General features: G+C 39.8%; 1 protein-coding gene across 1 annotated transcript in view; it reads left to right on the plus strand.

The window, feature by feature from the left end:
- The window catches only part of RIOK1 (RIO kinase 1), a 623,754-nt gene that overhangs the window by 446,531 nt on the left and 159,777 nt on the right, over nucleotides 1-17,446 (plus strand). Inside the window, exons 12-13 of the mRNA XM_044065411.1 lie at nucleotides 2,524-2,630; nucleotides 14,318-14,383. Of these exons, the coding sequence (XP_043921346.1) occupies nucleotides 2,524-2,630; nucleotides 14,318-14,383 (173 nt within the window). The remainder of the gene's footprint in view (nucleotides 1-2,523; nucleotides 2,631-14,317; nucleotides 14,384-17,446) is intronic.

A 17,446-nucleotide genomic window follows, 5' to 3' on the forward strand; every position in this document is an offset into this window, starting at 1 on the left:
CGTCATCAAATCCTGTAAAGCTAGCTATGAAAACAAAATTGCAGCAGATAGTAAAGACAACCACAAGGCCTTCTATAGTTATGTAAAGAATCTTCACGGCAGTACTCAGATTTGCTGTGAGCTACTGCACAATGGTACCTCCTATACCGAGCCAATAGATATTGCCAAGATACTGGCCGACAGAGTACCAACTTTACCCCTCCCCCCCCAAAGAACCAATCACAATACCAGTAGATTGCCAGGCACCCAGTATTACTGCTGCACAGGTTAAAACAGCACTGTCCAAGGCCAAGAATGCAGCTTCTATGGGATCTGACAGTATCCCTGGCTGTGTTCTACATGAACTACAGAGTGAACTGGCACCTCACTTTTGTGCCCTGTTTAATCACAGCCTTACCTCAGGCTTTGTCCCTACCGAAGGGCGCACTGCTACAGTCATCCCTCTCCACAAAGGAGGAGTGACTGCAGACCCTGGGAACTATCGCCCCATTAGCCTGAAGAATCTGATATGCAAAGATATGGAATGCATCATCATGGACATAATATACAAGGATGTAAGGAATCTCCAAACTCTGGATCCCACACAGTTTGGTTTTGTAAGGATCATGCCTACTCAACCTGGTCGACTTCTTTGAGTCATTCACCAGAGCTGTGGATGAAGGCAAGGTGGTTCATGCAGCCTACCGTGATCTGGCCGAGGCCTTTGATACCATTCCCCACTCAGGAATCATAGAGAAACTCACTAAGCTAGGCATCAACCGCTATATTAGTAGGTGGGTTGCAAACTGGCTCACAGATAGAACCCACAGTGTGAAAGTAGATGACCTCAAGTCAGACTGTCGACCAGTCACAAGTGAAGTCCCACAGGATTCAGTCCTGGGTCCTCTCCTGTTTGGTATCTGCTTCTGTGAAGTCCAGGCCAACATGAAGGGATTTGGGCTGACAAGTTTGCAGACGATTGCAAGTTGGGAGCTATTATTAACTCCCCAAGTGATGTTGACATCCTACAGAAAGGCCTCAGTGAGACCAACAACTGGTGTTAGAACCATGGCCTTAAGCTCAATGCCAAAATATGTCGTCATCCCCTTTGGGAAAAAAACGGGTTCCCATGAATTACCACATCGATGGTAGTCCACTGAACACAGAAGGCATTATAAGAGATCTGGGAGCACAGTTGTCAGCAACCTCTCTTTTGACTACTGCATTGCCACTGTGGTCAGAAAGTCCTTCTGTGTGGCACATCTCATTACTAAGGGTTTTGCATCCAGGAAGAAAGAGGTCATTGTCTCCTTCTACTCTTTCCTCATTAGGCAAGTCATCGAGTACAATACCCCATTTGGCATGTACTTCACTAGACACCTGCAACAAGTGGAGAGGCCGCAAAAGTACCTCACAAAGAGGATCCTAGGCCTTAAACACGTGTCCAGTATGGACAGACTCAAAAAACTCCAACTATTCTCTGTCTCATATCTCCTACTTAGAGGCGATCTTTGCTTGACTTTCAAAGCCATGTCTGACCCAGCTCTGTTAGAAATGCTACATCTAAAGAAATCTCAATCCATCCGCACCACACGCTCCAGAGACCTCAACCTCATTACCACAATCAGCAGAACATGCTGGAGGGACAGGTTCATAACCCAGAGACTGCCCATGCTATGGAATAGACTTCCCATTCATGTCAAACAGAGCACCTCACTGGCCCTCTTCAAGAGTAATCTTGATGAGTGGATGGGAAATAGAAAATTCACCCCGGGATCACTCCAGTGGCTCTACTCGACAGAGGCACTTGGAACTAAGGTTGGGTGGCATGGTGCCAGGGTAATCCTATGGGCTAGGCTTGTAAAGGCTCCAGGGCCATTAGCGTAGTACACACTTATGAACCTATGATGCCACACCAGTGTACTAGTGGTCTAAATACTTTTTTACTACTTGTGTGACTTGTGTGTCATTGTTTGGTATTTTTTGTCAGTGAGGTGTACATTTCTTTGTATTATCTACTACAGTACAGCCTAAGAAGGTGTTGAAAAGAAATGGACCCTCTAGTGACGCCTGTATAACTTTGCTAGGAAAAAGCCCTTTGTTTTGAATTGAGTCCCACATAATAACACCATGTCCCGTTTATTCAGTTTATCTACTTTATCATCCCAGGAACCCCTCCAAAACTGTTCTTATTTGCTAAGTATATGTCGTGCTATGTCTGCACCGTGCCTATTCCAACACCAGTCCTGCCCAGAAGTATTGTCTCTGAGACTCGTTATCCAAGTGTTGCAATTGAATGATGAAGGCTCTTCAAGAAGGTCATTTTAATATCAAAACTTTATGCACATAGCCCTTTTAAGAATAGGCAGGCCTGAGGGTAGATGACTGCAGCATTCCTTTATGGATTGATAGCGAAGCAACTTCATTTCAAGAACCATTTTCTTATTTGTGCACAAGATGTTTGCTTTGAATAAACTGAACTTTCATGGACATTAATGCTGACTGAATCCGCATTTTTTTTTTTTTTTGGTATGTTGAGAACAGATTTCTTTCAGAAGCATGGTGTGGCTGTGATGACAGTCAAGGAGCTCTTCGAGTTTATAACGGACCCATCAGTTACAGACAAGAACATTGATGAGTACTTGGAGAAGGTGAGACCTGAAGTAAAAAGTTATTATTTGGAATTTTAAGTGCAAGAAGAGGAATGTTTAGCAGTACATGAACTAGTGAAGCAGTTCTTACAGTTGAAAATGATTAAGCACAATAGTTCACGTTTGAGTTGCTTGCAGAGTAGTATTGCTTCTTCCTGTACCAGTAGGTTAATTTAATTGTCCTGCATTAGCAGTAGGAGATGAATTCAACAAATAAAGATGGGGAAAGGGTGAGCAGTGGATAACAGGGGAATAAGATGAAAGAGTAGCTCCATTCACGATAAAAAAAAAATCAGTAGCCAATATGAACAAAATCTGTAATCATTTTAACTGCATTAATACTTTACTTGATGAATAGCATTGTGACAGTTTATTTTACTAATATTATGCATTACCGAAAGAATTTGCACTGTATGTTATGCAAGCAAAAATATTTATGGTATTTCTTTAGTCTTCCATCTGGGTGAAAATCATCAGCTATGCATATTATTTTGTATACTAGTTTAGTTGTAATGAAACATTTAATTCACGTTTGTTAGTTAAACATAGTGTTTAACCTGGGGTGTAGGAATCAGTAGCAATATTCACATCAAGAGTTTGTTCATTTATATTTAATATTTGTTCACTAGCATGGCTACTTTAGGCCTGTGCTTAATGCTAGTACACTGATAGTTATGTGTCATCTCTAATGTAGCCACCTGTAATGTGTACTTCTCACCAGTGACATCCAGTGTTCAAAGCCAGGGTGAGTCAAGCTTCAAGTCATTGATAATTTCTTGCTGTCTCCAACACAATCCATAGGAGTGAAAGCTGTTTGAGAATGACTGAGGGAATAGGAGCATTGAATAACATTTAGTAAAGCCTGTATTAATATCTGAAGATATTCCTGTAATTCTTCAAATAGTTGACATTTATCAATCAAATGGGTCCATGATAGGGTCACAGATCTTAGCACACTCAACAGATTGGACTAGATTTTCAACATTTTTCCAAAGATGATACAATTTAAGAAAAGATCTGTGTAAAAAGCTTTAAGAATAAAGTCTCCAGTATTGCGATAATGGATTTTGTGAAGAGCTTTGATGGATCAGTCTTTTGACCCGTAGAGGTCATAGTTGGCCAAACTGATCAATCATGTATTTACCTTGTTTATTGTTGGCTATACTCTTAATATTTTCATAAGTTTATATATTTTGGATACATTTCTGGAATGAGGCTGTCCTTTTTGAATTTTTACTAATAATTCCAAGTAATAAATTTGTTCTTGTATTCCTGTACTCTTTTGTAGTACTGGATCCTTCAGATAAAATGAATTATATTGTTTGACAAGTGTATAACCATTGTGCATTTGTTCATCTGAAACTGTAGTGTAACATTATGGTCGAGACGACCTATCTGAAATATTAGACCTCTACTCTGCTAAAGTGTTCGTTTTTTTTCCCCCATATTGGAGGAGAGGCAAGATTATAGTTATGGTGACATGTAAGTGAATAAAAATAAATACCAATGATGTGGACCTGGAGATGAGAAGATTTTAGGTCTTAAGAAACTTGGCACAGTTGTAAATATGTGACATATAGCTACTTAGCCACATAATGGGACTAGCACATTGCCAGTATTCTGAGAAAAAGGCTGCAGATTAAATTAATGCAGCCCTGTTGCAGGTAGCACTTATGCAGAGGAACTGCCACAAAGGTGTCACTCTGTTGTACCTCTCATGATCACTGTCACAAGAATGTTAAGGGAAACGTGCATGAGACATTGCACATTCCTGCACACGACAGAGTGCCTCATCTCTGCATCTTAACTGCTGTGCGCAGGCCAAAGAGGGCCAGCACAACAATGAGCCAACACATTTCTTCATATAAATAGGGAGAAAAGGGAGAGGTAGTAAAGTTAGAAAACGGAGAATGTCAGGCAGAGGAAAACAGACAGTGGTGACTACAGAAGATGTTATGTGCAGGGGAAGCAAAAGTACCCTTTTATATGTAAGAAAAGTCATTTGGGAAGGTAATGAAGAGTTTGTGGGGATGGATAAGAGCTAGATTCACAATTGCGTACTAAGCCTGCAGCTGAGGTGACCATTTAGGAGCTAGCCCAGTTTTCCTAAAGTATTGTCTAGTTAAATAACTTGCCCAGGAGCACACAGTAGGTAAACTGAGGCTGAATCAAACCCAGCACCACAAAAAGCAGCTTGTTAGCACTTTTTATTCTTAATCCTGTTGCTAACTGCCAGATTTAATCCTATATACTGCCAGACTGAAATTCACCTGCCCACATTTAGTTTAAATCACAAGCAGAGGCCTTGATGTGGGAATAGAGAACACAGCAGGGACAGACAGACAGAAGTGATGGGGAGAGTTTGAATGCAAGCAAAATATGAGAAGCAACAGATAGGAGAGAAATACATGAATGAGAGAATATGCCAGGGTAAAGAGGGAATGACCGACTGACCAAAAGGTAGTCTCTTCAGGATTAGTCACCTCTGTGGCCGAATTCATTTGCAGTTTAATGGTCTGGGATGACCAGTCACATGACTCCACAAGTCATGCTGAGAGGTGCTGCATGGTATCTTGGTGAGTGTCCAATTGCCTGCTTAACTCTGATGCAAACAGCCTCCATGCCTTATGCCATGCAATCACATGGGGAATATCCTGGGCCACTTCCAGAAAAAAAGCCTCCAACTACTCCCAGAACTGTAGTCTTTGAGGCCAGAAGTGAGCTTTCCAGGTTGCTTTCAGCTGGGTGACCTGGATCCTCCAGCTGGTAGGCACACCTGGAGACTGTTACTGTCCTAGTACCAGCCACCTTAGCTGGCAAAAGTCCCAGGTACCTGGCATTTGTCTTCTGCCCCAGTCACAGATGGTCTTGTTAAATGACATAAAAAAATAGAAACAGAAGAAAAAGTAGAACACTTTTCTACACATATATACTGCAAACTGAATTGCAGTCTCACTTTGTATTATTGCAAATAGTGTACATATCCCATCACTGGGTGAGACGTTGCTGCCTCCTGAGGCAGACATCACTGTTCAGGTTATATTCTTAGGGCACTGTGAAGAAAGAAGGAAGGACTTTTGTTGCACTATACAGGCTTTGATAAAAAGAGAAAGAAAACGCAACATGGCAAACAACAATTATTTACAAATATACACTAAAATGTTGGCACACATTTTGTAATCTCTGCCTGCCACTGATGAAGCTGGTCTAGGTGGTGACACTGTAGGTCATGATAGCTGTGCATGCACTGCATTGCTACCCAAAACTGGTGATGTCAGTCATCACTAGCCATTCTGACTAGGTGGTACCAGATATCAAGCCTACTCCTAAGATAGATGTTATTTTGAAAGATTTATTAGTAGAAGTTCTGATAGATGCGGACACTTATTACCTATGGATGGATAAGCCTATTGTACCATACATTTTAGTAATTCCCAAGGTTCCTAAAAATGTAACAGATCCAACATTAAAGCCAGTTGTTGCTGGTAATTGATTTCAAACGTATCCTATTACTAAATGTATACATTTAAAACTAAAATCAGTTTGAACAGAGCAGGAAGAAATATTAAAGGAGTCTTGGAATTTCATAAAAAAAGATAGAAAAGAACTTATACAATAAAGATATGATATTTGTTACAGTAGACATTGTAGATCTATTTTCTGCCATACCATATGAGATAGGTCTAGAATGGTTTGAGGAAGCCATGACAGAACAAAGGCACATTTAACTTCAGAGACTTTAGAGTGTTACTTGAATTGATGGAAGTAATGCTTCTCAGCAAATGTATCCGTTTCAAGGGGGAATTTTTAAAACCAAATAAGTGGGGTAGCAATGGGGGCATGTTGTGTTCCAAGCTACGCAAATATAGTGTTGCATATATGGAAAAAGAAGTTTATTTTTAACTGTCTAGATGATATCTGCATTTTTTGGAATGACACAGAAGACAAATTGAGAGAATTTCTAGACTATAATTAGCATAACTACAAGATTTTTAAAGTGTACATAGACTACCAAGGATTTAGTCAACTACTTGGATGTTACAGTTCACAAACTTGAAGCTAGAGAATAGTTTAAATCTACAGTCTATAGGAAAGGCACTTTGAAATTCGTATTCATATTTCACCAGTGCACACCCTTACAAACAAAAAAGAAGTATTTTAAAGGGTCAGTTTATAAGAATATCGAGAATGCCCTTGGAAGAAGAAGATTATAGAGATGAGTGTGTCAGATTAAAAGAAATGTTTTTAGAGAGAAAATACCAATGTGACCTTATAGGTGAGATAATTAATGAAGTAAATAGAGGGAGAAGAGATAGATATGCTCCTATCCTTGGCAAAGTGAATATTAACTTGAAGTCTAGTAAATTTACAGCTAGTAACAACAGTAGTTTTAAAGGGCGGTCACGGTGGTGCAGCGGTTAGCGTTGTCACCTCACAGCAAGAGGTTCTCTGGTTCGATCCTTGGCTGGGGTGCCTTCTGTGCCGAGTCTGCATGTCCTCCCTGTGGTTGCACGGGTTTCCTCCGGGTGCTCCGGTTTACTCCCACATCCTAAAGACATGCTGTAGGTGGACTGAACACTCTAAATTGGCCCTAGGTGTGAGTGTGTGTGTACCTTCTGTGGAAGGTTGGGCGCCGGGCTGGCAACTCGACACTGTAAAAAACTCTACTGCCAATCATTAGTGGACAGGTGATCCGCTGTGGCTACCCCTAACCGGGAAAAGCCAAAAGAAGAAGAAGACAACAGTAGTTTTCAACAGGTAATGGAAGAAGGAGAAAGTCTAGCATATACAGGTGCATTTTTAATGAGCTACAGTAGAGATGCTAATGTTATTAAGGACATAATATGTAGAAACTGGGAGATATTTGCTAGTTTATTGGATCTAGCGGGAATATTTAAACAACCTATAAAATTTACATTTAAGAAAGGGTACAACATTAAAAATATGTTAGAAACAGATTATCCAAAAGGTAAAGGGCATGTGAAAAGTAGGAATGGCACATTTAAATGGGTGTCCCCATTTTTGCAGTAGGGAAAGCATTTATTTACATAGTAGAGATAGGCACATACAATCTAATTGTTACACAGATTGTAACAATAAAGGGGTGATCTATCTTGCCCAGTGTATAAGTTGTTCAGCCTTTTATGTAGGGAAGACTGAAAGGGCATTAAAGCAAAGAATTTACGAACACATATGATATTAAAAAGAAAGACATCATAAATGCCCTTTACAGACATACTTTAAATTGTAAACAAGCAAAGTACACATTTTTTGTGCTTGAAGTTGTCCCACATGATGCCAGAGGTGGACCATGGGAGACTAAAATGGAATACCAGGAGATATTTGGCAGTTATTGGAGGTCAGTAAATCCCCGGGACTAAATGAAAATATCTCCCTAGCACATGTTTTAAGACTGAGGGCAGCTAAGCTGTAAAGAAGATTTTTTTTTTTACATAGTTCATTTTTAGTGAATAGTTTTAAATTTAAACAAAAGTATATTTACAAACACACAGGTTTTACTTTTTTATTATTTATTGTTCATAGTATTTATAAATCGAGTTTGCTAGACATGTCTTATATATTATATGTTTGTATATGTTATATATTTCATATGATTGATAAGATTTTATTTATTCATTTATTAAAACACCTGGGTTTAGGATTTCAAGGAAGGAAAAATGAACTAGATAATTTATTTTTTTTTCTTTTCAAATAGCTGTTATGTGAGAGTTGGGTCACTGGAGGGCAGCATATGTTTTAAATTTAATAATATGTATGTACTTTACTCCACAGTTTTATAATCTTTAACATATGTATAATGGAATTACTATTGCACATGGTTATTACACAAGACGCTAAGTATGTCCATGTTTATGATTTATAAAATGATAGAATAGGTTTTAATAGAGAAGAATTAGAGCAAGAGTTTTTAAATTTATGTATTTAATCTGGTTTAATTTTTGTGTCAGTTGAGATGATTAGCTTAATTGAGTAGGGTATTTAATGAGAGAGAACTTGACATCCTTATCTGAAGATGTCCTAAAGAAGGACAAAAAATGCAGTGATCTAGTTAAGCATTTAATTTTGGTTTTAAAGTTTTATGTTCTTCCTGCTTGATTTTCGTCTGATGATTTATAAATTCTGCTATACCTCTGCAGTGCCTTTGTGTTGGTTTTTGGTGTGGCAGGTTAGGCTTGGAGCATCAGCACTGTTATTCCTTTTGGTTCTGCAGCCTTTGTAATGGACCATTATAATGCCCCAACAGGTGCTCCTCAAAGCCCCTGTGGAGGAGGTAACAGGAAAACCCTTGTCCTGGTGTCAGAGAGATCAGGTACCAAGCAGGAAGCCCAACATTGTCCCCAGCACCTGAAGAGGCCATGTCTGTTCGGGAAGCAAAATGGTAACTCCATTCACAATGCTACACCTCTTCTGTGAGAGGTAGAGTATTGTTTGACTGTGAGAGGTAAGGTATGGTTTGGCTGCGAGAGGTAGCGTATGGTTTAGCTGTGTAAAAGAGGCCAAGTTTGTGTTCTTTGTTATAACATTTTGGAGGTTTTGGTCAACATTTAGACTTCCATCTCTGATGAACTCCTAAGAACTTAGTTCAGGTTACTTGCTTAGTGTTGGTGCTGTTGGCAGTGGATATGGGATACCCGAGACATTTATTTACAGGTAAGATTTCTTGGGTTAAGGTTTGTAGCTGCACAGGATTTGGGGCTGAACATACTAATAATACTGAATCATCAGCATGTTTTACAGAGGTTTGTTGGGTAATGGTATGCATTCCTTTAGTCAAATGCTGAAAAGGACAAGTGTTGGACTAGAGTCCTGGGAAACTCCTGTTTGTACTGGAAACAAACAGAAGTGGAGCCCTGCCATTTTTCACACTGTAGTGCCTGATAGGCAGCAGCTTAAACCAGGACAACATGGGGTCATTGTTGTCTAGGGAGTAAAGTCTGTCTTTTAGTAAGGTGTGTGATACTATATCAAAAGTCTTAGGTCGAAGTGCAGGTTAGAGACTAATTGGCCATTACTTAAGCCAAGATAGGATAGTAGGGCTGTCTGTACTGTATGGATGGAATCAGTATTGTACAACAGATAGGAGATTGTTATTACTGAGGTGTAAGATTTATTTTGTGTTTGCACATCCCTAGAATTGTTGATAGTGGTGGGGGAATTGCAGTGGAGTGATAATTTGAGAATTCAGTGGAGTTATATGTTTTATCATTTTCAGATAGATGTTTGTCAGTATTGCTCTGTATGATGACTTTTCTGGACCATAGGCATCTGTACTGTTTTACCATCTGAGTAATATGGCCAACACTTTCATGTTTGTTAGAACTGTAACAATAATTTTAATCATACTGTAGATGATTACTTGACTATGCAAATATGTGTGTCTTTTCAACAGATTTTTGATGCATAGGTGGTGATAGCTCTTGTTTGTAACAAGTCAAAGTGATGTATAGGAAATGTATGTAATCAGAAGAACTCTGGATCTTAAATTTAAGAAACATTACTGTGTTGCACAAATAATTTACAAAATGCATAATTACTTTCTCTAATCCACCCTATATTAAAACAGTGCAGTCTGCAAAGATTTTATCAAACTATATTTTTCAAAGTCTATCCTGTGTATCCAGAGGATACTCTAATTCCCATAGGGACATCACTGCATTAGCGTACATATTAATAACTGAAGTGCCCATAGCACCCTGATGTGTAACAGGTACAGCCTGCCCAAGATGCAGTAAGAAAGCAATGGTATAAGTTAAGATCATTTGAAGGGTAAAAAGACATTAGTAAAAATTAGTCTAGTTTTTCTTATAAGAGATCTGAGAATCTGAAACAGAAGCTGTTATAAAGAAATTCATTTTTAGAAAAGAGGTACATTGTGTTCTAAATGTCAACAGTCTCTCTAAGGAAGACTTTTGTAAATATCCAGTAACACATGAAAAGTATTATTTGAATGTGTATATAGATTGTTGTATATTTAGCTATTTGCACTGTCTGTCCTGTTTTGTATGTAGGGAAAATCTGATAATTAAAAGCTTGAAAAAGTGGCTACCTTTGGGAAATTAGAAGGAAAGTGAAAACAGATGTGCTGTACAAACATATATCTGAAAATGATAACGCACATGTATGTAAATTTGCTGTACAGCAAGTGGTATATGAGAATAAAAAGTATAGTGATTTGATAACTACAGAAAATAAAAAAATATAAATTGATAAATATACTTCATTTGCCTGTGGACCGTGGCTGTGAATGCAAATTTTTTGTACCACTATAGCTAGCTTCTGTCAACTTTGCTCCGTGATGCAAAAGAAAGGAGCCTTAACTGCAGCCAGGAGATTAGAGCTTGATTGGCAGCACCAGCACATTGGAGAAAGCAGGCATGAAGGAGGGGGTGGGAGAGGGGGTTTAAAAACCACGCAGGGTCTTACTGAGTGGTGCTATTTCCTTAGAGAAAACTGCAGAAACCACTGCTTGTCCCACGGTGAGTGGGGCAGGGCTTCTTTAAAGGAATGCCCCTTGAGGAAGTCAGGGGATGTCTTTGTGGTCAGCCCATTATACATCCATCCCTGATGTGTGGGGTTAGGGCTAGTAGAAAACAAGAAAAATCCTTAAGCCACCTTGATATCTATCTGAATGGTGGTTCTTTCTGTAAAGTCCTCCTACCTTTGATGGAAAATTAATCAGGTGATTAATTGCTGATAGACAGCTGGGGCAAAAACTGGCAAAAACAACAAAAAAAAAGATACTTAGAGTCAGTCATACTGCCTTTGACATGCATGTACACACCATAGGGCAGAGAAGTGGTGGTGTTCTTTGCTGCCATGACTCCTTGTCTTTTCCCCCTGCATATAGCAGTCCACATCGGTCAGCAGTTGTCATGTTGGTGATCCAAACACAAGCAGCTGCTACAAATACCATGATAAGAGTTAGTATGTTCATGGCTTGCATGGCCTGTGGGAGGACCTGCAACTGCTGCACAGTGACATGTTTTATAGCGACAGGGCACAGACTGTGCTGCTTAGCTGCTTGTTAGCCACCATGGCATCCTTAGGTGCATTCATGAGATAGATGATAATCTTTTTCCATTCTGCCTCTGCTGGCTATTGGTGTAGGAGGTTTCTGTATCTGAGACTGAGGGATGGTTACAGACCAGCTATACACAAATGACATACACTGATCCAGAGACTGGATAACTGTCACTTTAGGTCATATCTCCCAGCAAACCTGGGTGTGCCTTATTACCTCAGATTTAGATTTAGACCAGTCCAACAGTTTACCAGCGTTCTTTCCAAAATTTTATAATAAAGGAGAACACAGGTTGCTATGTATAGATGTTCACATACTGTTATGATTTTATCTGCACAGAACCAAAGATATCTGGAAGTATGACAGCTTTTAATTTCATTTTTTTCCTCCCAGATTGGGGCAAGATGTGTCTAAGGTTAATCTATCCAGGTAGCTATCTGAGTACATTATCTTTTTGTTTCACTAAATATCACAAACCCTTGCCAGGCCAGGTGAATGTTCATTCCACAAGCCTTGTCAATTTTGTTAGCTTACTTTAGGAATTCCCCTGTAGATGACAGCTGTGCCACAGCTGCAGCAACATGGCCTTCATTGCACACTTTTGCAAGATTCTGCAAGTGGAACGAGACCTACATATCCAGGTCAACCTTTGAATGGACTAGGACTTGGAAGATACCAGCATTATATACTTACCATAATGTTAGGCTTCCATGATTCATGTCGACTTGAACATACCCACCCATCTTCCCCATTTCCAGTTGCTATCTTGGAGAGATCTAGCTGAGCCTTTTCAGGGTCTGTAGGGGGTGGCTATATAGACCATGTACTATGTACAATATTTAGATAGCTGATAGGCAGGCTTGATCTAAACAGAGACAGAGAGGAGGAAGCATGTGGTGTTGTGGGATTGAGAGGAGGAGTTTGATCTTGGCAAACTTTATGGATGCTGAAAGTGCATGCAACCTGTAGAAACCACTCTTAACCACTGAAGTGGACAGATGTGGCAAATGAAGAGTTAACCGTATGGTATGTATATATCTTTCCTTTCAGTTGTATACAGGATGCGGACTTAACTTGAATGTTTTGGTTTAACTTATTATAGAATGTATTTTAGGCCAGACCTGTTATAATATACTTCTCTGATTAGCTGCAGTTCCTGTCTGTATGCATGACGTTTCCAAGAATAAGCAAGTTCAGATAAGCCTAACAGTTATCATAAAAGGAAAAAAAAGGTCAAATAATTTGTTAAGTAATACCCGCAAGGAGCACATTTGTATTTTTCAAAGGTTTGTTTTAAGTAACTGAAAATGAACCAGTTACTGCCCCAGTCACAGCTTGCACATTGGTTATACTTTGAAACCCTTACAGGTTGCCCACAGTCCCTAATTACTATGCTTCTAGCTTAAGACCTGCTAGGTGAGTAACTAGCTTGTTACTTTAAGAGGGAGAAGAGCCACATTGTTTTTTTTTACATGCCTTCCTGGAGTACTCCCAACTAAGAAGCAGTGTAGACTGCTCAGTTTGCTTTATGCAACTGAAAATGGCCAGCTGTAGTCACAAACATCCCTAACAGACATTTATTATTGCATCTTGCCTTTTAGATCTAGACATATCTGAAATTTCAGTCTGTAGGCTGTATTTGTTAACTGAGGTAACCCAAAAGAAGATGGGATAATAGTCCAACTTACATGTTATAACAGTAGATCTTCAGGGATCTGCTCATGGATTAGGGTTCTTAGTTCTTCTTTTTAAGTTGCGATTTTGAGTGGATATTTACTCCTTTTCACTTCATACATACCTTGATTAAATAGGGGTAGGGTGAGTCTACATATCATTTTAGGCTATTATGAGACACCTGATCTGGTGGCATAAAGGAATAAATACTGATTGCAGCCAAGATCACTGAAGTTTGTGTAACTGCTCAGGTGATAGATGCAACAGACAGGAAGGATGGGCATAACCAGCCGGGGGGAGGGAGGATGGTTTTCTCTTTCTTCTGTCATGACAAGCAGCTTCATTGTGAAAGCTGGGACTTATCTTGATGGGAGGGTAGGGGCATGGCCACCCAGCCAGTAATGGTAGCCGTTGTCGATGTGTGTGAGGGAGTGCTCATACCTGGACAGAAGGGCATAGGCATTCTTTGCAGTTACATCACTAGAGGAGAGGGTTAGACTCCATAAATGCCTTCATTGTTAGGGTGCCGGCAAGTGCATAAGCTTGCTAATGCCTGCCAGAATAACAGCCACTCCAGAGGGCTGTCATCAAAATGGATGTGAACGGCATAGGTCCACACTACTCGGGAAAGAATGGGCTTGACTCTACTAGGGGTGGCTTAAGGATTCATAAGGTAGAAAGGGATATGTTTAAAGAAAAAAATGTGTATGCTACAATGAATGACTGCATATTACATATGTGTCTTAGAAGATGAAGTTCTGTATTGAAACCTGCTTGTAAGGTTACCATTGCAGTGCCACCTGGTGGATGTATGCATGTTTGTTTTGTTTTATTTTGTTTTCTAACTGATGTATCTCTAAAGCTCTGGTATTCTCATGCAAGTTTATTCTTCCAGGAAATGTGTCGATTAGACTTTTGGAAATCTGGGTGTTATGCTCATCAGAATTTTTTTTTATTTGTAATAATAAAGGCAATGGAAAGAGCTTCAGCAAGAACTGATGAAGAAAGATCAAACCAGGACAAAGTGGATGAGGAGGTGAGTCAGAGGCTTGCATTTTGATACTGCAACTAACTAAATTCTTTAAATGAAAATGTAATGCATAAATAGGTAGAGCTGATTTATTTTAGATAGTCTTAACATTCTGTTTATGAACTGCACAACATAAAATTAAGATGATTGAAAAACATTCCCGAAAACTAGCTAGCATTCTGTGCACCACAGATTCCTAACTAGTGGCTTATGAAGTCTTTTTACTTATTTTGCAGATTTTTTATTTATTTATTTAACTTTAACTCTGCAAGTGCGCTGCTCAAGTGACCTTGTCGTGTATGACTTGGACTTTAGATAAAACAGCATGCAAGGAGTAAATGGTTACAAATGGAAGAGTGTACACTAGAATCAACAAATACAAAGTCTTTTTGGTTGTTTATACAAAATAAATATAATGTTTCATATTTATTTACATTGACTGTTGGAAAGTGTGTGGGTACTGAGGAATATGTTGGAATTCTACAGACAAGGATGAGAATTTTATTTTGGTTGCTGCTTTACATTTGATGTGAATGGTGAAATGTAAGAGCGAGAAATGCCAAAGATTTATCGACACAGTATTTTATTAACAGACTTTCAGGATGGTTAAATCAAACTGGTTGGACAATAGACACTACATAATCACAATTATTATTAATTCATCATCATCATTATCATCATTATCATCATCTTCTTTCGGCTGTTCCCATTAGGGGTCACCACAGCAGATCACCTGTCTCCATTTCTTCCTGTCCTCTGCATCTTGCTCTGTCACACCAATCACCTGCATGTCCTCTCTCACCACATCCATAAAGTTTGTCTTAGGCCTTCCTCTTTTCCTGTTACCTGGGAGCTTCATCCTTAACATCTTTTTCCCAATATACTCAGCATCCCTCCTCAGCACATGTCCAAATCAACGTAATTGTGCCTCTCTGGCTTTGTCTCCAAACCTTCCAACCTGGGCTGACCCTCTAATATACTTATTCCTAATCCTGTCCACCTTTGTCACACCCAGTGCAAATCTTAACATCTTTAAACTCTGCCACATCCAGCTCAAACTCCTGCCTTTTTGTCAGTGCCACTGTCTCCAACCCATATAGCATAGCTGGTCCAGTAAGTGTGAAAGGGAAGGTCTACAAGAGGGTAGTGAGACCAGCTATGTTGTATGGGTTGGAGATAGTGGCATTGACAAAAAGGCAGGAGTCGGAGCTGGAAGTGTCAGCATTAAAGATGTCAAGATTTACACTGGGTGTGACAAGGATGGACAGGATTAGGAATCAGTATATTAAAGGGTCAGCTCAGGTTGGATGCTTTGGTGACAAAGTCAAAGAGGCGAGATTGCGTTGGTTTGGACGTGCTGAGGAGGGATGATGGGTATATTGGGAAAAGGTTGCTAAGGATAGAGCTGCCAGGCAAGAGGAAAAGGGGAAAAAGCCTAAGATAAGGTTTATGGACGTGGTGAGAGAGGACATGCAGGTAGTTGGTGTGACAGAGCAATATGCAGAGGACAGGAAGAAATGGAAACAAATGATCAGCTGTGGCGATCCCTAATAGGAACAGCCAAAAGAGAAGAAGAAGATCCTATTGACTTAATAAAATTGAGTAGGGCAGTAGCTGTACTATGGTTAGGATGGAAAGTATGCTGTGTGGTGAGAGAATATTAGAGGTTAAGTATTTTTGGAGTTGGGAGTGAATACATTTCTCAAGTGTTTTGGATAGTGGAGAGATGGATTGCTACAGACTTATAATTTGAAAGTGCAGTGGAAGTTCCACCTTTAAGAATTGGTAAAATTAAGCATTTTTTCCATTGTTCCATAACAGTTTTCAGCAGTGGAGCAATTTATCAGAATGGAGACTGGGTAGGCTATGACATCTGCTGCAGTTTTTAAATGTTCTGCAGGCAGATTAACTGGAGCTAGTGTGGTGGATTTTAATTTAAGGAGGACTTTCTTGATAGTGGAGGTGGGGACTGGTTCAAAAGTGAATTTTTGATGATTACTGTTTGATTGTGATACAGCTTGGAGATTAGTACGTCTGTTGATGCTGTGTAATGATTCAACAGAATGAATGATGTAGTGATTAAACTGGTTAGCAACAGTGGTGTTGGGGTCTGTAGTGGATGAGGTACGGGTACTTATTTGTCCTGGGTGGACAAAATTGTTTATTGATGACCAGAACTGCTTGAGTTATATATTTATTTATATTCTGAAAAGAATTGTAATAAGACTTTATCAGTTCTAATGTACTGTTAGGCTGAATTCCTAAGGTGTATGTAGGTTCATATGTTCATAGGATAATACTAGGCTATTGGCCCAGAGGCCCTTATAAGCCTAGTCAAGAATTTCACCCATGTACCCACAAAGTCAGCATCTGTGTTCCCTGTCCAACAGGGATACAGGTGGGATCCCAAGGGGTATATTTTCTGTTTCCCATCCAGTTGTCCAGGTTCCTCTTAAAGAGGGCTAGTGAGGTACTCTGCTTGACATGGAGAGGAAGACTATTTCACAGATGGGGGAGTCGTTGGGACACAAATCTATCCCGTCAACAAGTTCTATTAATGTCACAGACCAGGTTGAGATCTTGCGTGCAGGTTGTGTGAGTGGAGTTTGACTTACGGATATGCAGCAACTCCATCAAGGTTGAGTCTGAGACGGCTTTGTATGCCACACACAGGTCACCTCTGAGCAGTCTGTATGAGAGTGAGTAGAAGGACATGGCTTTTAGTCTGTATGTATAGGATCGGTGTTTGAGACCCTGGATTTTCCTGGTCAGGAACCTCTGTGGTCTCTCCAACTGCTTGCATGTGCTTGCAAGGTACATGCCAAGGGGGCATTGTAGTCGATAATGAGTCTGGTAAGGGAGGTGTACAGGAATGTTATGACCTCCTTGTTCCTGGATGAAATACCCTTACTTATGAGGTGGGCCATGTAGAAGCCTTCTGTACAACAGAGGCAACATGGTGGTCAAAAGTCAGATTGCTATAGGCCTGAGTGCCCAAGTCCCTCATGACTGATTGTGTGCTTAGTATTTTGTTATTAATGTGATAATTAGTGGGGGACCATTTTTTCC

Source organism: Protopterus annectens, chromosome 3.part0 (assembly GCF_019279795.1).
Source record: "Protopterus annectens isolate FY-2018-M chromosome 3.part0, PAN1.0, whole genome shotgun sequence".
NCBI classification, from domain to species: Eukaryota; Metazoa; Chordata; order Ceratodontiformes; family Protopteridae; genus Protopterus; species Protopterus annectens.